Source organism: Nomascus leucogenys, chromosome 19, assembly GCF_006542625.1.
Source record: "Nomascus leucogenys isolate Asia chromosome 19, Asia_NLE_v1, whole genome shotgun sequence".
NCBI classification, from domain to species: domain Eukaryota; kingdom Metazoa; phylum Chordata; class Mammalia; order Primates; family Hylobatidae; genus Nomascus; species Nomascus leucogenys.
The window spans coordinates 62,752,768-62,778,488 of NC_044399.1; the positions used below are offsets into that span (position 1 = coordinate 62,752,768).

Consider the following 25,721-nt stretch of genomic DNA (forward strand, 5'->3'; position numbering starts at 1 on the left):
TTTGTATTTTTAGTAGAGACAGGGTTTCACCATTTGGCCAGGCTGGCCTCGAACTCCTGACCTCAAGTGATCTGCCCGCCTCGACCTTCCAAAGTGCTGGGATTACAGGTGTGAGCCATCGCGCCCGGCCGTCACTCTTCTTAAATCTCACTGGTGCTCGCGGGCTGAAGGGTCAGGAACGACGAGAGGCTAGCAATCCCGGTGGCACCAGGCATTCCCCACCCGCCCGGGTCGCCAGCAGAACGGACCCTAGGCAAATGCGCGCGGCGGCTGCGGCACAGGGCGGTGAGCGGCTGCTCGGCCCCATCCTAAGGCAGCAGAATGCCCAGAGCTGGTCCCTGGCTCTGGGCGCAGGCCGAGTAGGAGCTGGGCGAACAGAGGCGTCGGGCAGGCCCTTCCAGCCGGGCAGACAACCCGCTCTCATTCAGCCATCCGACTCCACTTGCGTCCTGGCAGCGCGGACCCTGGGGCAACTTCGCTGCGGTGGCCAAGCCCGGGGCGGAACTGGCCCGCACCCCTGAACCGAGCAAGCCTAGGAGCAGGTGCGCCGGCGGCGCTGTGAAGCGGCACTCATGACAGGCAGGCTGGGCGCCGCCACCCGGAAACCTCCGAGGGACCACCAGCCAGCCCAGGCCGGCGCTGGAGCTGCAGCGCCACCTGCAGGCCAAGGAGTTTTTTTCTGGGAGGCTGGAACTGCGGATGCAGTGAAGGCACAGGTTCAGTGACGTCACAGGTGCGCAGGCGCACTGGTGTGTAACGGATTGGCTTGGCCTTACCCGCGTGGCTTGGCCTTACCCGCGAGGCTTTGCGGTGGTTACTTGGCTTGGCGGTGGTCGCTTGGCTTGGCGGTGCTCGCTTGGCTTGGCGGTGGTCGCTTGGCTTGGCGGTGGTCGCTTGGCTTGGCGTGGCAGTGATCGCTTGGCTTGGCATTTCTGGCTTGGCGGTGCTCTTTTGGCAGATTGGAAACCGCGGGCTATCCTGCTGGGAGGTTGTGGCCGAGGCAGTAGCTCGCTACTGATGGCCTCCTGGGGTGGAGAAAAGCGGGGAGGGGCTGAGGGGTCTCCGAAGCCGGCAGTCTCCGCCATGAGGAAGACCCCTAGCGTCGGGAGCCAGGAGGACCAGTGGTCCTCGGACTCCTTCTCCAGCTGGTGGAAAAACAGCGCCGGCAGCGAGAGCAAGCACGATGAGGGAGCCTTAGACCAGCCCCAGCATGACGGCCGCCTGGAAGATCTTGGCGAGCTCCACAGAGCTGCGCGGTCGGGCGACGTCCCTGGGGTGGAGGGCGTCCTGGCTCCTGGAGACACTGGCGTGGACAAGAGGGATGGGAAGAAGAGGTAATGGCCAGGCGAAGGAGGCGGGCGCGCCGTCCTGTCGAGGACACTGGCTTTCTGGTGCCCGCAGGCCCCACGGCACCCGGGATGGGGAAAGGGGTCAGAAAGGGGTCAGAGGGGTCAGGGGCCCAGGGCCCCAGGCCTCTTAGTGAGACGGGATCAAATATAAATGATTATCACTATTGCAAAAGTGTTCGTCTACTTTACAGGAGTTTTCTTTAAAAATATTGCACTTCCCAACTGTGTTTATCCATTTTCTCAATTTATTCATCAAACATAAGCTGAATACCTATTATACAGCAGACATATTCTACTGAATATAATTAGAACAAGATGTGTTTTTCTACCTGCTGGTTAATTGTTACATTAACAGTAATTTTGTTAGAACAAGATATGCTGTTAGCATTAGCCAAAAGATTATCATAATAAATATTCTGTATGCTGAGGACCCTTTTCTTAGATCGTGGAATGTCCCATATTATCCTTTCCCAGATTTGTGGCAGGAAGCCATCACCAGAATTCTGAGTCTCAAGTATGTTAGTTGGATTTAACAGAGCTAAGCCTCATCCGTGACTCATGAATATCCATGTATAAAAGGAGAGCTTTGGCAGGGCGCAGTGGCTCATGCCTGTAATCCCAGCAATTGGGGAGGCTGAGGTGGGCGGATCACGAGGTCAGGTGATCGAGAGCATCCTGGCTAACACGGTGAAACTCCGTCACTACTAAAAATACAAAAAAAATTATCGGGCGCCTGTAGTCCCAGCTACTCAGGAGGCTAAGGCAGGAGAATGGCGTGAACCTGGGAGGCGGAGCTTGCAGTGAGCCGAGATCGCGCCACTGCACTCCAGCCTGGGTGACAGAGCGAGACTCCGTCTCAAACAAACAAACAAACAAACAAAAAACTTGCTTCAGCAGCAAACATATACTAAAATCGGAATAAAATGGAGAGAAATTAGCATGGCCCCTGCCTGCATAAGGGTGATGCACAGATTTTTGAAGTGGTCCCTATTTCGCGCAGTCACTAGAAGTTCATATGACTATTTGCTGACTAGCTCCAAAGAAACAGTGTGAGTCAAAGCAAACTGGGTATCACCTAATATTAAAATTGTGATTTTTCACTACAAAAATATGCAGTAAGGTGATCAATGGAGCTGAGTAACGGGTGGGATGTTGTGTGCAAATACATTTTAGTATGTATCTCAGAGAATGTCAACTTGGATCTCTTTCATGGAAATGAAAAAAAAAAAAGTAGAATGTTGTTTTCCATGTCAGTTGGAGATGAACATGGGGACTGAGCATCGTTCTAACAAAGATCTGCCGATTCAGAGTTGGAGTCTGTATGGAACAGTAGTCCAAGCTAGGTCTTGACATCTATTAGCTTTCTCCCCTTGGCGTGATTGATGAGCTCAGTAATAGTGGACTGTGATGTTATCTAGTTTGATGAAGTAATATATTTATAAGTAAATTTAGTTACAAACTATGAAATAGCTGTGATGCCCCAAATTATAAGCCACAAAGAATAGAACTCATAAAACTAGAACTTAATAACAGTTTTGGAAAACTGCAACATTTTAATATTAGAACCTCTGGAAAAAATACACATTGGGTTTTATTTGTGATTCCAAAACCATTTCGGCAATAAAGCTCAAGAACAAATTATTTCATTGCTTCACTGTTTCTCTGAGCATTTACAAAATGTTATCTCGTTAAATCTTTAACAACCTAGTGAAATAAGGCAGTAAAATCCTTGCTTTTTAGAAGAATACGTTGAGCCTAAGAGAAGCGACTTGTCAGAGAACAAATAGGTGCTGGTAATAGAGCTAGCACGCTTTCCATTATGCCAAGCTAATGTGAATTAATTTACTGAGCTATACTCCCTTCAGTTCATGAGTACTTCATCTTTTTTTCTTCTTTAGAAGCTTAAAGAGAAGTTGGTAGAACTCACAAATTGAAGTATATGGGATAATTAAAGTTCTGATATTAACTCTGATATTGTTTGAAATACTCTAAAAATTTAATATATATGGTATTTTTCATTTGTTTTAAAATAGTAATTTCATTTATTACATTTTTATCCATAGCATTCAGCAACTAGTTCCTGAATATAAGGAAAAACAGACACCTGAAATTCTTCCTCAAAATAACAATCCAGGTAAGACTTCTGATGGTGAATTATTTTTGGTGGTCCTACCATAGATAAAAAAAGAAGTAAGAGTAAGGAAGTTTTGATCATGAAAGAGCAGTTTAAAAAAATCTTTATTTCCTTCTTGGTAGGTTAGATTTCTTGGTAGGTTAGATTTCACAATTATTTAAAAAGTTAATTGTAGGTCATTTATTTTTTCAAACAATCTGGTCTGAAAAAAATTTAATTATGGTCCCTAAAATCCTATGTGATATATTTGTATAAATAAGAAAAAGATATTTTTAAGTTAGTAAGTTGTATGTTTTCTTTATAGTCACATTATAATGAATGAGACTTGTTATGAAATTGGAACTTCTGTTTAATTTTTAAAATAAATGACTTATGTTTAGTAAATGAATATCAATCACAGTTGACCCTTAGCAACATGGAATTTAGGGATGCTTGATTCCGTCTGCAGTCAAACATCTGTGTGTAACTTTTGACTCCCCCAAGAATGTAACTACTAATAGCCAACTGTTGACCAGCAGCCTTACTGATAACATAAACAGTCAATTAAGATATGTTTGGTATGGTATATGTGTTAATATGCCGTTTTCTTACAATAAAGGAAGCTAGGGAAATAAACTGTTAAGAAAATCATAAGGCAGAAAAAATACGCTTACTGTTCATTACATGCAAGTGGATCATTATATAACTCTTCATCATAGTCTTCAAGTTGAGCGGGCTAAGGAGAAGGAGGAAGAGGAAGATTGGTCTTCGCTGTCTCAGGTGGTAGAGGTGGGAGAAAATCTGCTTATAAGTAGAACCCTGCAGTTCAAATCCATGTCGTTCAAAGGCTAACTATATTACACAGTAATTTGTGTCACTAAAAAAAAGAAATTAGTTTCAAAACTGGAAACTCAGCATGCCCTTCTGGCACCATAAACAAATGGCAATAAGAACTGTGAAATGGCTAGGTGTGCTGCCCACACCTGTAGTCCCAGCAAGTTGGGAGGCCTAGGCAGGAGGATCGCTTGTGTCCAGAAGTTCCAGACCAGCCTGGGCAACATAGTGAGACCACATCTCTACAAAAACAAATAAAAAATTAGCTGGGTGTTTTGGTGCACACCTGTAATCCCAGCTACTTGGGAGACTGAGATGGGAGGATCGCTTGAGCCTGGGAGTCAAGGCTGTAGTGAGCTGTGATCATGATCACAACCTGGATGACAGAGTGAGACCCTGTCTCAGAAAAAAACAAAAACAAAAACAAAACCCTGCCAAACATACCCAATGTGCACTAATACTAATGGGAAATTATTTTTTAAAGATACCTTCTGAGTGCAGAAGTCAGAAAAGCAATTCCTTGTTGAGAAGAACAGGTCATGTTACATACTTATAAACCAACAAGGTGTCACTATTATTGACTTTCCCCCTAATCTGAAATCGAATGAGGTATATTTACTTCATTAGAACAAGATGTGTTCTTCTACCTGCTGGTTAGTTGTTATGTTAACAGTAATTTTGTTAGAACAAGATATGCTGTTACCATTAGCCAAAAGATTATCATAATAAATATTCAAATAGCCCAACTCTAGGCTCAACAAATTATAATAAAAGTATGAAAATGTTTCACAATAACAAAAAATGCTTCTGTGCTACCAAGATTTGATGCCTAATGCATTGGACAATCTGAACTGTAAGAGGACACCTTTAATTTAGTACATATTAATCAAAGAACTTCTCTAAGTTAGGTTTTGCACGTTATGGGAGACAAACGTGAAATAGACATAGTTTTGGTCTTTGAGGTGCTCATAATAGAATAGAGCTTTCTCTAATTTCTGTTTTTTCAACAGAATTTTCAAGGAAATCATTTATTCATTTGTCCACTTAACAAATAATTATCAAATGTCTTTTAGGTACTAAGCATTTTTTTTCTAATGTTACAGAATACAAACATTCAAAAATACTGTTGGGGCCAGCCACAGTGGTGCATGCCTGTCATCTCAGCACTTTGGGAGGCTGAGATGGGAGGATCACTTGATCCCAGAAGTTCGAGACCAGCCCAGGCAACATGACAAGACCTCATCTCTACTAAATTAAAAAAAACAAAACAAAACAAAAAAAATTAGCTGGGCATGGTGCCAAGTGCCTGTACTTCAGCTACTTGGGAGGCTGAGGAGGGAGGATTGCTTGAGCCTGGGTGTTTGAGGCTACAGTGAGCTATGATCATGCCACTGCACTGCTGTCTGGGTAACAGAGTGAGACCCTGTCTCAAAAAAGAAAAAAACGAACAAACCAACAAAACCCAGGAGCTTGTTATTATCATTGTCATTTTAATTATTTGCTGAATTATTTATTCAGCATGAATCTCTGTACCTTCTCGATTTTGCTGTGAATCTAAAACTGCTCGGAAAATAATATTACTAATTTTAAAGCACATACTCACTGAACTTGCTATTACCCTAAATTATAAAAAGACAGAGTCACCTTGAAAATTGCAAATCACTAAAGATCAAGGTAACAGAATATGAGTACTATTTCCCAAATTGAAGCATATAAAAACACATAAAGCAATTAATTTTAATTGCATACTTAGGCAAAAAAAATTCACAAAAATGATTGATTATCTAATCTTATTTCATAATTGTAAACAGGGATTTAGTACAATATGAATCAAAACTGGTCCACCCATGAAAATAAAATGAAAGACAATTTTTATTCTAATTTTAAGTCAGAACTTATTATGCCTACTTTATCCCACAATTTTACTGAAAGGTTAATCAGATAAGAAGGACAGATTATAATTACCTAATATTGCCATAGTAACTTATGTACCAATACCTGTTAAGTATTCACCAAATGTCGAAACTGTAAGCAGCCTTGCTATTTAATATGAATGATGCAACTGAAACCAGTACCATGTTATGATCTATCATATTATTTGCTATTATATTACATAAAATTTTAAGATAAAACCAAAAATTTAGTCAGGGGCATAGCTGCTGGGCAGCGAAGAGGCAGAAGGATGATGTGGGCAGAAGATGGTGTGTTTGGCAGAAGGAGCAGCGAGTGCAAAAGTAAGATGCTTGAGTGAACTTTGCAGGGTTTATGAGCAGTTCAGTTTTGCCAGTGCAAAACGTATGAGATGTGAATGGTTGGGAATGAAGTGAATACCTAAGGCAAGCTCATGGCAGACTTTTTTTTGAGACAAAGTCTCACTCTGTCACCCAGGCTGGAGTGCAGTGGCGTTCTCTTGGCTCACTGCAACCCTGCCCTTACAGCTCTTATTTTGCAAATCAATGTATGAAGTTTATCCAAGTATTTGAAAGTAAATTCTGAAGATAGTGGTGCATTGAGGAAAGACCATCTCATAATTAAAATAGTGCTAAAAGTATATTTATTATGTTTTTATAAATCCTGTGTCTCTACAATACATACATACAATGCTGTCATGTATATTTAAGCTTAAAATGGTTAGACATAAATTCTGTTTTAAAAAATTTATATCCATGAAGAATCTTAATGGAAAGCAAAATATATAATAGAGACTGCTGAGTGAATGAAAGTAAGTAATAGTAAACAGTAAAAATGTAGAAAAGTGAGAGATGATAGTTAATTAAACTTACCTGAATGAATTGTAAGCACAGGACATGTAAAATATAATAAGCCTGAATGCGTAATGTGTTGTGGGAGAGAGCAGGATGTGGGACTGTTTCTGTGAAGAAAGCATGTATACAAGTTAGTCGAATTATTGTGTTATTTACATCCTAAAAATGAAAACTTCATTTTCACATTTTTCAGATTGGCATCCTACTAATTTGACCCTTAGTGATGAGACTTGTCAGAGATCCAAGAATCTGAAAGTTGATGATAAATGTCCATCTGTATCACCATCAATGCCTGAAAATCAGTCAGCAACCAAAGAATTGGGACAGATGAACTTAACAGAACAAAGAAAGATGAACATTGGAGTTGTACTTCTCTTAGGGAATGGTACTTCCCATGACCTGTGCCAATCACAGCTACCAGAAAACAAAAAGAGCAAAGAAGGTAACAAAGAAGCATAGAGAATTCAGTCCTAGAGTGCCTCTGCTTGGCTGCATAGTGCTATAGTTCTGACTTAAAAAAACTTTTTCTGGTAAAATGTGCTTTGTGTTTACTCACCTTTTGCACTGAACAGAATACCTTTTGGCAGGATATTTGTATTCTTCCTTTAACCAAAGCAACATCTAGATAACAGAGAATTAGGGGAAAGCATGATTTTCTTTAGGAAGTAGGATTATATTTAGAATGTAGGGACTAAGTATGTTTAGGGACTAACATAGGATTATATTTAGGATAACTTAGTAGAGACCTAAAGATTGCTGACTCAAACACAATGTGGTTTCTTTGCTTTATTTTTACAGCTCTGAATTCACAGCTGTTAGTTGTAACTATATGCACTATAACTTAAAAGACACCTTCCCACGCCTGTAATCTCAGCACTTTAGGAGGCTGAGGCGGGTGGATCACGAGGTCAGGAGTTTGAGACCAGACTGGCCAATATGGTGAAACCCCATCTGTACTAAAAATACAAAAAAAACTAGCCGGGCTTGGTGGTGAACGCCTGTAATCCCAGCTACTCAGGAGGCTGAGGCAGGAGAATCGCTTGAACCCAGAAGGTGGAGGTTGCAGTGAGCCGAGATTGCGCCACTGCACTCCAGCCTGGGCAATAGAGGGAGACTCCGTCTCAAAAAACAAAAACAAAAACAAAAAAACACCTTCCAAAAGCAAATATTAAGTGACTTCCTATCGTTTCTATGACTTTATGTATTATATAATTGACTTTTCAAGTCAGTAATTAATGAGACTTATTGAGAATTTGCTGCACAGTATCTCCTTGGCTGTGTCCACATGAGCTACCACCTTGCGTTAATAAATGTGTTCGCTAGGGATGTTGGTTTTGGCATTGACAGTGTTCTATCACCAATGCAAATAAGACCAGGGACCACTCTTGAGAATATTAATGTCCAAGCATCTTAAAATTATACATAAGGCTTTCATAATGTGACTTCTGCTCAGCTCTCCATCTTTAGCCCTTTCCCCCGTGTGCCCTTTCTCTGGCCTTACTGAACTGCTGGTCCTGTCCTGCTGACCCATCCTTTGATTGCAGGCAAACACATACACTCTTTCAGGCCTCCTTCTGCCTTTTGTTGCTGCCTCTCATGCTCTCACTCTTTCCTGTCCCCTACCCCTTCTAATTAGGCTAGCCTCACTCTTTAAGCCTCAGCTTGGACAGGATCTCTAGAAAAGTCATCTCTGACATGCTTTCTTTTCACTCTTTAAATCCTAGTGCCTAGCACATAGCAAGACTCAATACATAATTGCTGAGTAAAATAGATAATGACTCTTCGTACAAAAATGATTTTCAAGATTGTTCCCTACAGTCAAGGAGCAAAGGGAATAGATGTGTAAAGCAATAATTGACAGTTCGGGTGGTGGAGATGCAGTAGAAAAATCAGTAAAGTTCTAGGGCAGCCCTAAGGAAGGAGATACCTAGATACCTGTTTACCTGGGGAAAGATAGCCAAGATGAGGGTCAACTTCACCTAGCAGTCTGTTTTTTATTTTATGTATTTTATTTATTTATTTTTAGCGGTCTGTTTTAAAAGATGAAAACATTAATACATTTGTCAGAATAATACAGGGAAACATTTCAGATGTTAGGAAGAGGTTGTACACCAATAAAGGTGTCCACAGTCATTTTGGAAATCATTAATAAGGTACTATTATGAAGTGGAGAACAGTATGCAGCATTGCCTAATAATATTGCTACTGCATTCCAAAATTTTGTTTTGTTTGTGATGGCTTTGTTCATTGATGTTGGGTGGATGAATCCGTGAGTGAATCTTCAACATGATTGTATATCTTTAACCTGGTGGCATCTAGTGTCTCCCAGAAAGTGGTTTGTTGAAGTTTTGGAGAATTAGAAGTATTTCTTAAAGAACTAAGTATTCCACCAAAGATCAAGCTTCATTTAAACTCTCAATTTATGAAATAAAATGGAATGTAATTTAAAATCTATTTTTATGAAGACTCTGTCTTTTATCTAGCTGTTCTAAGTAGTTTAACTGAACGTTTGGATTTTGCAGCAGAACTAGACTTGGAGCTGATATCAGGGGAAGCGCAAGAAAGACTTAAAGGATGTGAAAATAAGCAGCCACAGGTGTGGAAACATTTAAACTAAAATCTAAATTTCTGGTTTAATAGTCTTTTTTTTTGCTTTAATAATATAAGCTAGCCCAAATGAAATTACCTCTCAGACTAGCCTTTGAGAATCAATAGATCCTTACTTAATATTTAATTTTAAATACATTTAAACCAGTTATAAAACACAATATTGTTAGAATCTATCATAACTTATAGCTAATCTTTACCCTTGGAGTAGAGGCAAACATTCCAGAATTTTGTTTGCTTTTCCATTCTTACAATATCCTTACAGAATAAAGAAGGTAATGTCAATTATTGACTTATATTATTAAGCAACAGAAATTATGAACAATTTAACAGTGATGGCCACTGAGTTGGATTCATGGTAAAAGAGTAATCATGGCCAGTGGCTCAAATTTTGCAGTTTTATATTGCCAGTTACTAATGCCTAGGTTAAAGATGTATTCTGCCTTGTGGCCTTTCACTGACTTCACGGTCTACATTCAGTGAGAGTGGGGTTATGAAATCAACCCAACTGCCTATTAAGGGAATCATACCTTACAGAATGGGATCTTTGGTGTTAGGGTACAAACAATAACTTTCTAACTTTTTAGATGCAGAAACTTAGTAAGAACGATCTTTAAAGTTTTAGTTAGTGTTATTAGGGGATCGTAGTATATATTAGAACTGAACTGAAGAAGACAGTCTAGATATATAACCCTATGATGTTACAGTATATAATTTGAATGAAAACTTAAGAACTTGCTTTTCTTTCTGATTGGTGTTGATTCGGGCTCCTAATAATTTAAAGATTGCCTACACTCCAGTTAGTAATCTATAGAAAGAGGACTTTACATGTACTGTAGGGGCTCACTTTTCAAGTGAGGAAGCCTTTGTAACACTAGAAATCATCTGCTAATTCATTTTTGGTAGATTTAACACATAATGAATTAAGTTTATTCCAAACAAACAGTGGCAAAGTTAAGTTTGCTGGTTCATATTTTTCTCCTCCTTTCAGCTAAGACAATTTTTTTTTTTAACTTCTTAGTTACAAGCCAGTGATATGGGAGTAGCTAAACCTAGATGAAGAAGTTTAACAGTTAAATTTTCATTTTAATTATTTGTGAATTTTTCTTTGTTCATACCTGTTATTTAAAGACAAAGCTATTTTTAAAACATGTAGCCCAACAGAGAAGACACCCAAGAAACAAAACAAGCAAATTAATCTTCCACTTTTGCATCTGCAGAAAACGTCTCAAGAACCAGAAATGGCTAAGGATTGTGATAGAGAGGATATACCTATATATCCAGTACTTCCTCATGTGCAAAAATCTGAGGAAATCTGGATTGAACAAGGCAAATTAGAGTGGAAAAACCAATTAAAACTCATCACAAATAAGTTAAAGCAGAGGTTTGGTGAAATTTGTGAAAAATACAAAATTCCGCCTTGTCCTGAGGAAGAGCCACTACTTGATAACTCTACAAGGGGAACAGATGTAAAGGATATTCCCTTTAATTTGACAAATAACATACCTGGTTGTGAGGAAGAAGATGCATCTGAAGTATCTGTCTCAGTGGTATTCGAGACATTTCCTGAACAAAAAGAACCCAGCCTCAAAAATATCATCCATCCATACTATCATCCATACTCTGGGTCCCAGAAACATGCTTGCCAGTTATCTTCTGAGCTTCATTTACATGAAAATAAATTAGACTGCGACAATGATAACAAACCAGGCATTGGACATATTTTTAGTACAGATAAGAACATTCATAGTGATGCAGGCACTAAGAAAGCAAGGAACCCAGAAGTGGTTACAGTTGAAATGAAAGAAGACCAAGAGTTTGATTTGCAAATGACAAAAAATATGAACCAAAATAGTGACAGTGGCAGTACAAATAACTATAAAAGCCTGAAACCTAAATTAGAAAATCTGAGTTCTTTACCACCAGATTCTGACAGAACATCAGAAGTATATCTACATGAAGAATTACAGCAAGACATGCAAAAGTCTAAGAATGAGGTCTACACATTAGAAGAAGAGTTCCTGACTTTGAAGAAAGAAAATGTTCAACTTCATAAAGAGGTAGGGTTTTACTTGCTGCCACTCTTTGTTTTTTCTCTATCAATTATCTGGTCCATTCTGATTTTCCACTTAGGAAAAGCATATGAAAAGCATACAGTTTGGTTGTCTACATGTGTAATTGTGTGTAGAAACAGATGACTTCTAAGTAATGGGAGTTTAGGAAAATTTTCTCATAATCTTTGTTTCTTAATCGACTTAAGTCTCTCTGTCAGTCTTCCAAGTGGCGTATGGATTGTGAAACTCATTTAGCCATATATCATGTGACCTTCAGAACCAGGAGAGGCGTCAAGAAAATCGATAAAGGAAATGTGATGAGCTTGAGGGCTTTTTCCTTTTACTGACTTAAAGATGAGTTGTGTCTAACAATAAGATGGGAATACAGTAGAAAGGAAGCAATGACTAAGAAGAGATATAAAAATGTATCTAGCAGGCATGGTGGCAAACACCTGTAGTCTCAGCTACTCGGGAGCCTGAGGCAGGAGGATCATTTGAGGCCAGGCGTTCTGGGCCGTAGTGTGCTATGCCGATCAGGTGTTCACACTAAGTTCGGCATCAATATGGTGACCTCCTGGGAGCGGGGCACCACCAGATTTGCTAAGGAAGGGTGAACCAGCCCAGGTTGGAAATGGAGCAGGTCATAAGTAACTCCCGTGCTGATCAGTAGTGGGATCGTGCCTGTGAATAGCTACTGCATTCCAGGCTGGGCAACATAGTGAGACCTTATCTCTTACTAAAAAAAAAAAAAAAGAAATTAAAAAAAAGTATCCAGCCCTGAGAGCTGCAGCAAATATTCCTGGCCAATGAATCTGTTTATTGTGCTTTTCAGGTTTATCTGTTTAACTCAAACTGTTGGAACTTAGAATTGCATCATGACCACTTTAAATATTTTTCAACAACAAGTTTATACACCTTAATATATTTGTTAATATAACCACTCTCCACTGTTTCTGTTGAATCAGACCTTTATGTTATGTTGCTTAATAAAGTACAGTAAGTTTTGGCATATATATTTTTTTCCATATAAGTAACATAAATGCTCAGCCAAACACTTAGTATATGATGCCAAAGTAGAAAGCTGAGTCTTCTGCATTGATTAGGGCAGTTCTCCCACCCTCCGCTAAGGCATTAAATTATTTTGCCCAAGTCACACTTTTAACCCATCTGGTTAATTTGCTGAATTTGTCTGATTCAGCATTATGGAATTGTATTGTCTCTTTTGGTGCCACAAAATGCTAGGTAATGGCACTTTAGGGGTTTGGATCAATCATTTTAATCTTTTTTGGCTTTAGCCCAGTTATCAATAGACAGTGAGCTAAAGTGGATTTTATACTGTATATCCTCCAGCTATAAACTTTTATGGCTATTGAATGTGAAATTTGGGAAGCATCTCATTTTCAGAATTCCACCCTAGCTCAGCAGTTTCACTGTGCTTTTTGTGTTGTGGCAGACTTGTATTTCAGTAAGCACCTTCACCTTTTTGATATCCCAGGATTCAAATGAAAAAAAAAAAAAAAAAAAAAAAAAAAAAAAAAAGACAAAAGTTAGTGGGGGAAAAGAATAGCTTAGTGCAGAAAAGGGAAAGCTTCCTTTCTTTTCCTGAAACCCCACAGTGTCGTATCCTCTCAATCTGGCTGTTTAATATGAAAGTCAAGTGGCAAAGACAGAAGAAGACATGCTTTGTGTCTTTGTCTTCTTATTTCCATGTTTGTGCCAGTCAAATGAGGTAAAAATTCATAATACATAGTGAAGGGTGGTTGGGATAAAAGCACAAAATTAAGACGGGCCCTGGTTGAAATTTTGGAAAATGCCATCTCATTCATTGAAACAGAAATGAAGCTGACTTTACAAAAATGTTGATGATAAAATTATAATAATTATAATTATATGATGATAGTTCCAGATGTGGTAAAATTAAAGTAAGCACCAAATATTTTAATGACTAAAATTATGATAATTAAACTGAGTCAAGTGATGAAATCAATGAAAACAGAAAAAAGTTCTTTGTATTGAATAAAGCAATAACAATCATCCTGAACATCAAACTCTCACTCAAGGTTGAAGAAGAAATGGAGAAGCACAGAAGTAATAGCACAAAATTATCAGGAACCCTAACTGATGGTGCTACTGTTGGCAGTGATGATGATGGACTAAATCAGCAGATTCCTAGGAAGGAAAATGGAGAGCATGACAGGTAAGCCTATAGCAACGTTTAACAGGAGACAATTGGTCAGGCGCGGTGGCTCACGCCTGTAATCCAGCAATTTGGGAGGCCAAGGCAGGTGATTCACCTGAGGTCAGGAGTTCAAGGCCAGCCTGACAAACATGGACAAACCCCATCCCTATTAAAAATACAAAATTAGCCGGGTGTAGTGGTGCATGCCTGTAATCCCAGTTACTCAGGAGGCTGAGGCAAGAGAATCGTTTGAACCTGGGAGGTGGGGGTTGCGGTGAGCCGTGATCATGCCGTTGCACTCCAGCCTGGGCAACAAGAGTGAAACTCCATCTCAAAAAAAAAAAGCAAAAACAGAAACAAAAACAAAAAAAAAAACAGGAGACAATTATGTGCTATGAAATGAATCCTAATTTGGGCTAATATTCATGATGAAAAAATTTTATACTTTTACTAGGATATTCAGCCTTCCTTGGTTATCAGAAAAATGCAAACTAACAATGAGACACCATGTTTTCCAATCATGTTGATATTTTATTTAAAAAATAGGAAGTATTGGCAAATGTGAAGAAAAAGGCATTTTCATACACTTGTTAAGTGAAATTGATGAATCCTTTTTGCAGGGTAATTTAGTAGCATGTATCAAAATTTCAAATATGTCACTTCTTTAACCTAACAACTTCACTCTTGGGATGAGAGCCTACAGGAAAATATGACCTGTGTAAACACATACGCGTATGTGTTAAGGACATTTATTACATGTAGTATGTGACATACAATAGGCTAATAGGTTAAATATATATAATATTAAGTATATATGATATATTTATGTTAAGGATATTTATGTTACATATATACTTATGTATAAGGATATTTATTATAGCATTGTAATATCAAAAAGTTGGAGATAGTCTACATCCTTAGCAATAAGGAAATAGTACAATTGTCATACCCCGAAAATAATGTAGCATGCAATCATTTTAATAAGTTGTTAGACCAGGAGTGTACTGATTATTTCACAATTAAAGTCTATTTAAAGCCTTTAGTTTGATGACACATCTTAAGCCAGTTTTGTTGGAATTCTCGTAATATCTGCTGAGTTACAAAAGGAAGCTAGCTACATGCTACATTGACACTGTACCTTGTTAGCAACAGAATTCTAGTTACTAATTTTTGTTTTTTGTTCTCAATGCGTGAGTGCTGAAATAACAGATCCTCAAATTAATCTGAATATTGCCAAGGGATCGCACATGGGGATTCATATTCCGTATAAGCATTTCAATATACTGGGTAAAACTTACTAAAATACAACAGAGGATCTTAGCTCTACTGAATCAAGAATTGGACAGCTCTTTTTGTAAAGTGCCAGTAAATATTTTAGGCCTTGTGAATTATAAAGGGAGTAAGTGTGGCTGTATTTCAAGGAAATTTCCTTATGAAAACAGGCAGTGGGCTGGATTTGGTCCACAAGCACCAATTTGTTGATCCTTGTGCTAAAACCAAGGTGCTGTTATGCAGTGAATCCTCTTTTTAAAGGTACCCTACATGCATGCCATTATCCTTCCTTTTAAAAGATAATGTGTTTCAGTAGGAAACACACCATATTTTTCAACAGTAGCTTCATATAATTTAGACAAATTTGATTTACAAAATAAGATTATTTTCTGCACTTGTCCCCTTTTATTCTTGTTGTAGAATTCCATATTTTGACTATTACTTTGTATATTTGATGAGTATAAAATATTCTAGAGTTAGATGATTTTTATCAAGCAAGAAATACTTCTGAAACTTTTAGTCTTCCTTAGTCTTTATGTTTAAGCATGAGCAAAATGATAATCAGCTTATATAATCTAGAAATGTTCAAGAGGCCTTTTGGTTTTATAAGTTAATGAATTTTTATTTAATACCTTCATCTGGCATTTCAAAAATGCCATATAGATAGGATTTAAAAAAACTTTTAAAGGGTAAAAATATAGTATATATTGAATTTTAAAATACAGCTATAGTATATAGCTGAATTGAAAAATACAGCTAAACAAGAAGGAAATTAGATCATCTACAGTCATGCCCCTAGGTATGTTGGCCTTGAAAGAATGGTTTATACTCATGGATTCAGATTTCTTGTCCATTCACTCTTGAGCTGACACCAGTAATGTTCACTCCCACCACTCTTCCAAGATTGTTGTTCTCAAGTTTACCACTGATCTGTAAATCTAGACATTGTTTCTTAGACCTCATTTTATTTAACCTGTCAGCAATATTGGACCCAATGGAAAACTCTCTCCTCCATAACAGTGTCTTCACTTGGCTTTCAGGATCTCACCCACCTGGCTTTTCTTCCTGCCTTTCTAGTCCATCTATCATAGTCTGTTTTGCTTTCTTCTCATATCCCACCTTTTACACATTGATATGTCCCAGGACTGATATGTCCCAGGACTCAATCCTCAATTTTCTTTCTCATGCCTTTTACTACCTTGTGTGTGCTAATGTTTTCCAAATGCGTGTCTCCAGCCTAGATCTCTCTCCTTAATTCCAGACTTCTATACCAACCTGCCTACTTGACATCTCTGTTTGATTGGTCACGAACTGTTGGGTATCACAAACTTACCAGGTCCAAGATTGGGGTACCGATATTCTTTCTCATACCTACACCTCACATAGTCTTTCCTACTTGCATTAATGGCAACTCTTGCAGTTCCTCTGCTAGAAACTAAGGGGTCGTCCTTGACTCACCTCTCTCTCTGACACCTCACATCTAATCTGTCAGCAGATCTTGTCGGGAGCACCTGAAGAATATATCCAGAAGCCAGTCATATCTTCCATTTCCAAGCCACCACCATCTGCTGTCTAGATGCATGTAATAGACTGTTAATTGGTCTGGTTTTTTTTTTTTTTTAAAAGAAACGTCTTTTCATTAATCCTTAACTCAGTGGCCATATTTAAAACATAAGTCAGATGATGTCATTCCTCTGCTCAGATCCATCTGATTGCCTCCCATTTCACTCTGAGTATGTGTCAGGATTCCTCCTCATACCTAGAAGGCAACACACGATATGCCCTGTTCTCTCTCTCACTTTAACTTCTGTTTCTTATTCCCTTTGCTGTGCTTCAGCTACACTGAACTTCTTGCTCTTCGTTATCTATCAGTTACTTAAACACTCCAGGCACACCTTTGTACTGGGCAGTTCCCTGTGTCTGGGATGCCTTTTCCTCAGATAGCCTCCTGGCTTTCTTTTTCCATTCCTTCAGTTCTTTACTTAAAAGCCCCTCTCTCAGTAAGGACTTTTCTGGCCATCCTAGAATTCCCACTACCCCTCCTCTCAAACTTGTAAACATTTCATTTTCCTGCTTTAGTTTTTCTCCTCTAACACTGTATATTTTGCCTAATCTATCTACGGTTATTGTGTTTATTTCACTCCCATCAGTAGGATTTTTGTGTGCCTAGAAAAGGGCCTAGCCTGCAATAAGTAGCTACTCAATAAATATTTATTTATTTATTTATTTATTTGAGACGGAGTCTCGCTCTTTCGCCCAGGCTGGAGTGCAGTGGCGCGATCTCGGCTCACTGCAGGCTCCGCCCCCCCGGGTTCAGGGCATTCTCCTACCTCAGCCTCCGGCGTAGCTGGGACTACAGGCGCCCACCACCTCGCCCGGCTATTGTATTTTTAGTAGAGACGAGGTTTCACCGTGTTAGCCAGGATGGTCTCGATCTCCTGACCTTGTGATCCGCCCGCCTCGGCCTTCCAAAGTGCTGGGATTACAGGCGTGAGCCACCGCGCCCGGCCAATAAATATTTATTAAATGAGCAACTGAAGTTTACCCTTCGGTGTATTGTTTTAAACAGATTGATTCTCAGGTAAAAAAAAAAAAAAAAAAAAAGAAAAAAAAAGGTTTCACATGGATTCATTCTAACACTTTTTCCTGGAAATTATATGCATTTTTGGATTTTTTGGCTCTTTGTAATAAGCTACATTCTTTGTATTAACAGTTTTCCATTTAGAGAGAAAAGCTCAATATTGTGGTTACTCACTATTCTTTTACCAATAATCAAGATAGTTTTACTTATGATAAAATGGATCAAAGGAATTACATAGTTCATTGGTAATTTATAAAGAAAATTAAAATATAAGGGTAGTAAATTTAATGGACTTAAAAATTGTTTCCAATCGATTATGAACCTTCAGTATTTGAAGTTAAAAGACCAAGTTGGAATGTGCTGCTTTGTATAAGAGAGCTATGCTCATCAGGCACTCTGTATTCTGACAGAGCATCTGCTGACCTCACACAGGGTTGTGGGAAGAGCGGACTGGAAGCATTGGCAGACTCCCAGTGGCATAAGAGGGTTGACATCATCTGGAGAAACATGGCTATCTGAGTGAGGCTGCTGTGGGTTGGTTAACACTCCCAGGCTTGTGGATTGGAGTGAGTTTGTGTTTGATTGGCTGTCTTTCCGAAGCAAGTGGCCCACATTGATATTGGTTGGTGAGAGAGGCCAATGGTCACTGATGATTGAGTTCACCTGGTGCCTGGACGCCTGCATCCGAGAGCGGTTCGTGGACAGCAAGAGGGCGCGGGAGCTGCAGGGGTTTCTCGATGGAGTCAAGAAGGGCCAGGAGCAGGTGCTGGGGGACCTGTCCATGATCCTGTGTGACCCCTTCGCCATCAACACGCTGGCACTGAGCACTGTCAGGCACCTGCAGGAGCTGGTCGGCCAGGAGACGCTGCCCAGGGACAACCCCGACCTCCTGCTGCTGCTCCAGCTGCTGGCGCTGGGCCAGGGACCCTGGGACATGATGACAGCCAGGTCTTCAAGGAGCCCAAGATGGAGGTAGAGCTCATCACCAGGTTCCTCCCGATGCTCATGTCCTTCCTGGTGGATGACTACACTTTCAATGTGGATCAGAAACTTCCAGCTGAGGAGAAAGCTCCAGTCTCATATCCAAACACACTTCCCGAAAGCTTCACTAAGTTTCTGCAGGAGCAGCGCATGGCCTGCGAGATGGGGCTGTACTACGTCCTGCACGTCACCAAGCAGAGGAACAAGAACGTGCTCCTCCGCCTGCTGCCAGGCCTGGGGAGGGCGACCTCTATGCGGAGCGCCGTTCCTGCGCCATGGACCGCGGCCAGCCCAGCCTGGAGCCTGCTGCCGCGGCCCCCCGAGCCTCAGGCCGGTGCGTCATCGCGCCCGTGCGCCCTGTGCTCCGCCTGCGCCGCCGGGTGTGTGTCCTACGCAAACGACACCTCCTGCAGCTGGGTGAGGGGCCCGACGTCGGGAACGGGGCGCCCAGGCCGGGCTGCAGCCCCCGGGCGCCGCGCGCGGACCTGGACCGGCCGCAGTTCTTCACCTTCGACGGCCCCGCGGAGCTACCCTCCAGGACGCCACGCAAGAAGCGCAGGCGCAGCCGCCTGGTGCTTTACCCGGAGACCTCGCGCAAGTATCGGTCGCCCGTGGAGCACAGGAGCTGCGCGCAGCGCTGCCTGCTGCTGCTAGTCGCCATCGTGGGCTTCCAAGTTCTCAACGCTATCGAGAACCTGGACGATAACGCGCAGCGCTATGACCTCGACGGGCTGGAGAAAGCGCTGCAGCGCGCGGTGTTCGGCTAGCCCGCTGCCGTAGCGCGCATCGTGGCGCTGATGCGGGACTACCTGGCCACGCATGTGCACAGTCGTGGCGCTGCACGGGCCCAGTGGCGTGGGCAAGAGTCACGTGGGCCGCCTGCTGGCGCGCCACTTCCGCTCGGTGCTGGAGGAGAGGGCAGCTCGTGCTGCAATACCATGTGCGGCACCACTGTCCCGAGGCGCGCGCCGCACAGGACTGCCGCGAGGAGCTGGCGCGGCGCGTGGCAGACGTGGTGGCGCAGGCTGAAGCGGAGGAGAAGACCCCACTCTTGGCGCTGGATGACGTGGAGCTCATGCCGCGGCCACTGCTGGACGAGCTGCACGGCTTCCTGCAGCCGCAGCGCTCCCACCACTTCCACAGCGCCATCTACGTGCTTCTCAGTGGCGCCGAGGTCACGCGCTTCGTGCTGCAGAACACGTCCAGCGCGCTGCTCCTGCGCCCCAACGGCTTCCGCAGTGCCGAGGCCGCAGCGGCGCAGGCGGAAGAAGACCTGCGCGCCAGCCTGCTGGCTCTGCTGTCCCGGGAGCATCCGCTGTGGCAGGCCGCGGCCATCGTGCCGTTTCTGCTGCTGGACAAGTGGGATGTGGTCAGCCGCTTCGGGGACGAGATGGCGGGCGAGGGCTTCTTTCCTGACCAGGCCCGCGCGGAGGACCTGGCTGCGCAGCTCAGCTTCTACCGCGTGGCTGGCCGCGAGTTTGCTGTCACCGGCTGCAAGCAGGTGGTGGCCACGGTGAACCTCCTGTAGTGGAGGCGCAGGACGGGACGTTTGGGTTAATGGCGGCAGTAAGAGGGCGACCAGGGACCTTGTGGGCTGGTGCAGGCCCCTGAGGTTTCTAGTGAATTTGTGGCTGCCCGGCTGGTGGGTGCGGATCAGCTTGGAGCTCTGCTTCCAGGTCCACACCCGCCTCAGAGTCCCGAGTCTGTCCCTGGGGGCGGCAGGACAGCAGCCACTTCCCTCCTGAACTCGCCCATTGCCCTGGGCGTCCCAGGCATGGTCTGGTGCGTTCTCCCTGTGGCCCCAAGAGGTGGGTTCCCATGGTACAAGGATGATCTCAGGGCCAGAAATTCCCGGAATCACACAGCTGGGACGTGACCCCGCCTCTTGGGGGTGGTCACGTGTTGCTCAGTGCTGGGGTGGGGTTCTCATTCCGGCCCCCCTGGAGATGACCCCGGAGGAGGCCACAGCCAACCATGACAGTGCTGGGGTCTTGGCTGTTTTCTCCACCCACCCCACCCCTCACTCAGGTCGTGTTTTCAGGAGCTCAAGGCTTGCGTGTCTTGACCCTAAGGTGAGGGGAGCGGAGGCGTCTCAGGCAGGCTCTCCCCCTCCTTCCTGGACCCCCCAACCCCGTGCCTACCAGCCCTGGCTTGGGCTCACTGGGTGACCGAGAGCCCGCGGGGCAAGCGGGAGGTGCCTAGGCCTCTCCCCATCCTCCTCTTCTCCGCACGTGGGACCCTTAGCCCGTGGCGAGCCCCTTGGTCACCACGATTGCGCGACCTCCCTTTCCCTGGGGCCTTTTGTGCCCCGAGTTCCGCCCACCCGCACCCTCTGCGCAGAGCGCCATCCTCACGCCAGTCGACCCCACAGTCTCCACGCTCCGCCTCCCGGAAGCCCTCCTGGACGCCTCCCGTGGATGGGCCCACCGCGCCCACGGGTGCTTTAGGGGAAGGTGCTTTGGGTGCTTTTTGCGCCGTGTCTCCTCGGGGGCGGCGGTTGCATCGGGACGGTTCTCGCCCCCTCCCGCAGCCCCGGTGTCTGGGACGCACCCGGCAGCCTCACTGCTGCCGCCTTGTGGCGCGCCCAGCCCAGCCGGTGGCTTCTGTGGTCGCCGGGGGCGGAGCGCGCAGCTGGGCCCTGAGTCCCCCAGGCCGCCCCTAGCCTCTGTCCCCGCCGCCGGCCCCTCTGCAGTCCCAACCCGGGCCTGCCCGGGAGGAGTGCACGGGCGGCGATGACCGGTCCCGAAAGGGGTTCAGAGGGCAGCGAGGAGGTTTCACGCCGGTTCGGGGCGCAGTCGAGGTGGGGGCACCGTGAAGGTGGAGGCGGGGCGGCGCCAGAAGCCCCGAGTCGAGCGCACACGTCACGCGTCCCTGGCAAGTGGGAATCCTCCAGCCCCGAGGCCTGAACTCAGCCCGAAGACCGTGCCCACCAGCGCTGGTGTCCCTAGAGGGGCCCCGCTAGCTCCCTGAGCAGAGGTCCTGTGGGTCCCCGGAGGGTGTCCTATTCTCTCCCCCTCCTCGCATCCATTCTCGACCTGGTGGTTGGTGTCTGTGGTCCGGGGCGAGGGCCGTCTAGTGGAGACGGGGATTCAGGCCGCTTGAAAGTCTGGGATCTCTGGGCGGATGGCAGCGGCTCCCGCGAGCTCGAGCTCGGCAGGCACGCAGGTCCTGGGCCCAGGGCGGGAGCGCTGGCGAGAGGGCTGCCCCGTCCTTCCCAGAGGGTCTTGAGGACCCCCGCTGCTCCTGGAGTCTCGGGGAGGGGTCTGGCTCCACGGGGTGGGGGTGGGGGCTACCAGGAAACCTTTGCCTCCTGGGGCTGTGCAGGACCGGCTAGCCAGCGCTGGGAGCCAGGGCTGAGTTCAGCCCAGGTCTGTCCACCCCACCCCCAGGGCTAGGGGAGGGAGCTGGGAGAAGGAGCCCCACCTCTCCCAGGCGAGTATCTGTTCCAGAAGCCCACACAGAGGGACACCCAGCTCTGGTCTGGCCTTCGTGTTGGCTTCAAGGTGGTAACGAGAGAGCTGCAGAGTGGGGGTGTGTTTGCCAGTCCCTGCATGGGTGAATGTTGGGGTGCCCACTGCTCCCCAGGCAGGACTCCCAGGACTGTCACCTCCCCTTCCTGCAGAGCACCCACCTGGAGGTGTCACCTGCCGGCAAGCGTGGGCCATTCATCCACCTGTCAGTCAACAACACCCACTGAGCATCCGCTTGTATCAAAAGGTCCAGACCTAAGGGGAAATTTTTTCTTTCTTTCTTTCTTTCTTTCTTTCTTTCTTTCTTTCTTTCTTTCTTTCTTTCTTTCTTTCTTTCTTTCTTTCTTTCTTTCTTTCCTTCCTTCCTTCCTTCCTTCCTTCCTTCCTTCCTTCCTTCCCTTTCTTTTCTTTCCTTTCCCTTTCTGTCTGTCTGTCTGTCTTTCTTTCTGTCTTTCTTTCTGTCTTTCTTTCTTTCTTTTTTTCCACACAGAGTTTTGCTCTTGTTGCCCAGGCTGGAGTGCAATGACACGATCTCAGCTCACTGCAACCTCTGCCTCCTGAGTTCAAGCGATTCTCCTGCCTCAGCCTCCCGAGTAGCTGGGATTACAGGCGCCTGCCACCACGCCCGGGTAATTTTTTTGTATTGTTGGTAGAGACGGTGATTCACTATGTCGGCCAGGCTAGTCACGAACTCCTGACCTCGTGATCCGCCCACCTCGGCCTCCAAAGTGCTGGGATTACAGGTGTGAGCCACCGTGCCCGGCCTCTTTTTATTTATTCCTAAAATATTACATTGAGGCCAATTTCTGTGCTTAAGAAGAATGGGCACCAAGTGCTGGGGTGGGGGCCGGTTATAAATGAGGCCACAAATCATGCTTGTTAATAAATTGTGTGGTTCAAATCTGAAAAAAAAAAAAAAAAAAAAAAAAACACTTGAAAATAAATGTTACCTTCACAGCATATCATGAAGCACATGTTTTTGAGGCAGAATTCTTGGGTTTGAGTTCTGGGTCTGCTACTGAGCAGCTGTATGGGCTGAGGACAGTCACTTGGCCCTTCTGTGCCTATTTTCTTTCTTTATAAAATTCTTAATATGTTACTGACCTCACAGAATTGTTATGAGGATTATATGAGTTTGACACATGGACAGTGCTCAGAATGATGCACAGTACCTGCATAGTAAGTCCAGAAAAAGCTAACTAATATCATCCTTAAAAAAAGGGTTTCCCTTATGTAAGAATGTGAATAATATTTTCCAAATAGGTTTTAGTGCCCGTAAAAGCTTGTTTTTATTGAAAAGGACAACAATGAGAAGACCCTGGTATATTTATTTTTATCATGTAATACAGGTAACATGTTTTTTTCTTTTGGTTTTACTATGAGAAATCTTGACCTAAATTTAATTCTTTGTAATGATATTAGTAGTGGTAAGTTTCTTTATCCCTTAATGTTGCTGTTTCTGTTTATAGTTTAATGTCTGTTGTAGAAAATTACTGCATTTTACATTACCTGTAAAAAAATTACCTATACACTTGATGAATAGAAGTAACACAAATGCAGACATTTTATATGATAAAACAGTTGTATTAGATATTCTTTGTATTTTACATCTTTGCTATTTTTCTAAAAGGAATTGTTTTTTTTTTTTCAGGCCTGCAGATAAAACATCTAATGAAAAGAATGAGGTATTGTAAAAAAGTAAATGATCTAAAATATTATTTTTAAAACACAACTTCTAAAAGGTAAAAATGAAAAAAACAAGATGTTTTGTTGTAAAGCTGTTTGCTTAGAAAAAGTGATTAAGAAACAGTAACCATTGATAATGATACCTTTTAAGAACAATCTGTTGCTTTAAGAAGTACCTGTATTTTTGCTCATACAAAAAAATGGAGAAATACCGCTTCTGTACATTTAGTACATGCTATAAATCTTTCGAGGACATTTTGAAACAGTATTATTTATCTTACAGGTCAAAAACCAAACACATCCTGAGGCTGACTTTGCCGACTCAATGGAGCCATCTGAAATAGCCTCAGGGGATTGTGAGTTGTCTCACTCTGTTTGTGAGAATTTTATATTGCTAATTGAACAACTTCAAGAGGAGTGTAAAGGTAGGACCATTGCATAAATGCAAGGCCTTTTGATGTATCCTGCAGTAGTGTGTGTATACATTGCTGAGAACTGACGTGTGATAGTGAAGCTCATCTCAGAAATATGCTCAGTGTTAAAATAGAGAACTAACTTATACTCTACACCAAAGAGCTATGATAACTCCACTGTACTTTTCTCAGTGTGAGTGGCACTCCCAGTCTTTTTGTTGACTCTGTTTCTCTCCTAATCCTTCCCCCAATGTAAGGTTACCATTTTTTTCTCCACCTGGAATACTGCAAGAATCTTAGGAATCTTAGAACTGTTTTCCCAAATACCCCACCTCCTAAAACCATGGTCTACTCTGCAATCATAATGATAAATTGTTAAAAATTTGGATCTGATCATGTTACTCCTTTGCTTATCACTCAGCTACTACTTCTTATTGCTATAAGGTTAGAGATCTGAATCCTCTAGCTTTATGCTGCATCGTTTTTACTCTTCTCTTTCTCTGTGTCCCACCCTGTGTCTTAGATGTTTGTTCCAGCACTGATAGCTTCAGTGAGGTATAAATGATATATGATAGACTGCACGTATATAAAATATACAATCATGTGCACATTTGAAACCACCATAATCAAGAGAGTTAACATGTTCATCATCCATAAAAGTCTCTTCTTGTCCCTTTGTATTTCTTTATTAAGAAACTGCTAAATTGTTTTCCAAAGTATTTATATTGATTTTGCATTCCAACCAGAGGTATATGACATTTCTTGTTGTTCTGTATCATCACAAGCTCTTATTATTGCTGTTTTTAAATTTTGAAATTTTAGCCATTCTGATGGGTGTGTATTATGCATGTCATTATGGTTTTAATGTGCATTACCCTAAGGACTAATAATGTTGAGCATCCTGTATATGCTTATTTGCCACCTGTGAACTGTCTTTTCCAATCTATGTAGCTTATGAACATTTAAAATTGAGATTCGATTCAATCAGCTTTTTTACGTACAGCAAAGATAGTCAAACCTTTTCATTTTCAAACTGTTATCTTTCTAAACATAGTAAATATTTGAAACTTGTGACAAAATGGTCTCTGTCACAGCCAATCAACTCTGCCATTGTAGTATGAGACCAGCCATAGACAATACATATGTTAAAAAACACAGCTGCGTTCCATTAAAACTTTGTTTGCAAAAATAAGAAGCTGCCCCGCAGGTTGGATTTTACCCATCCCTATTATGTGATCATGATTGTGAATAAAGACAGTTTTACTTCTTCTTTTCAACTCAGGTAGCTTTTATTTCCTTTTGTTTCCTAACTGCACTGGCTTCAGTACAATGCTGACTAAAATAATGAAAGGAGACATTCCTGTATTGTTCCTGATCTTACAGGGAAAGCATTCAGTTTTTCATCATGACACATGTT

The 25,721-nt window shown here is 43.0% G+C and overlaps 1 protein-coding gene and 1 pseudogene across 1 annotated transcript in view; both read left to right on the forward strand.

Annotated features, from left to right (window-relative positions):
• Positions 1–864: 864 nt before the first annotated feature.
• The window catches only part of CCDC144A (coiled-coil domain containing 144A), a 76,724-nt gene continuing 51,867 nt past the window's right edge, over positions 865–25,721 (forward strand). Inside the window, exons 1-8 of the mRNA XM_030799886.1 lie at positions 865–1,334; positions 3,413–3,483; positions 7,255–7,503; positions 9,584–9,657; positions 10,889–11,728; positions 13,783–13,919; positions 23,857–23,890; positions 24,175–24,316. Coding sequence (XP_030655746.1) covers positions 1,018–1,334; positions 3,413–3,483; positions 7,255–7,503; positions 9,584–9,657; positions 10,889–11,728; positions 13,783–13,919; positions 23,857–23,890; positions 24,175–24,316 — 1,864 coding nt within the window. The 5' untranslated portion in view covers positions 865–1,017. The remainder of the gene's footprint in view (positions 1,335–3,412; positions 3,484–7,254; positions 7,504–9,583; positions 9,658–10,888; positions 11,729–13,782; positions 13,920–23,856; positions 23,891–24,174; positions 24,317–25,721) is intronic.
• On the forward strand, positions 18,867–20,293 carry LOC100590948 (annotated as a pseudogene).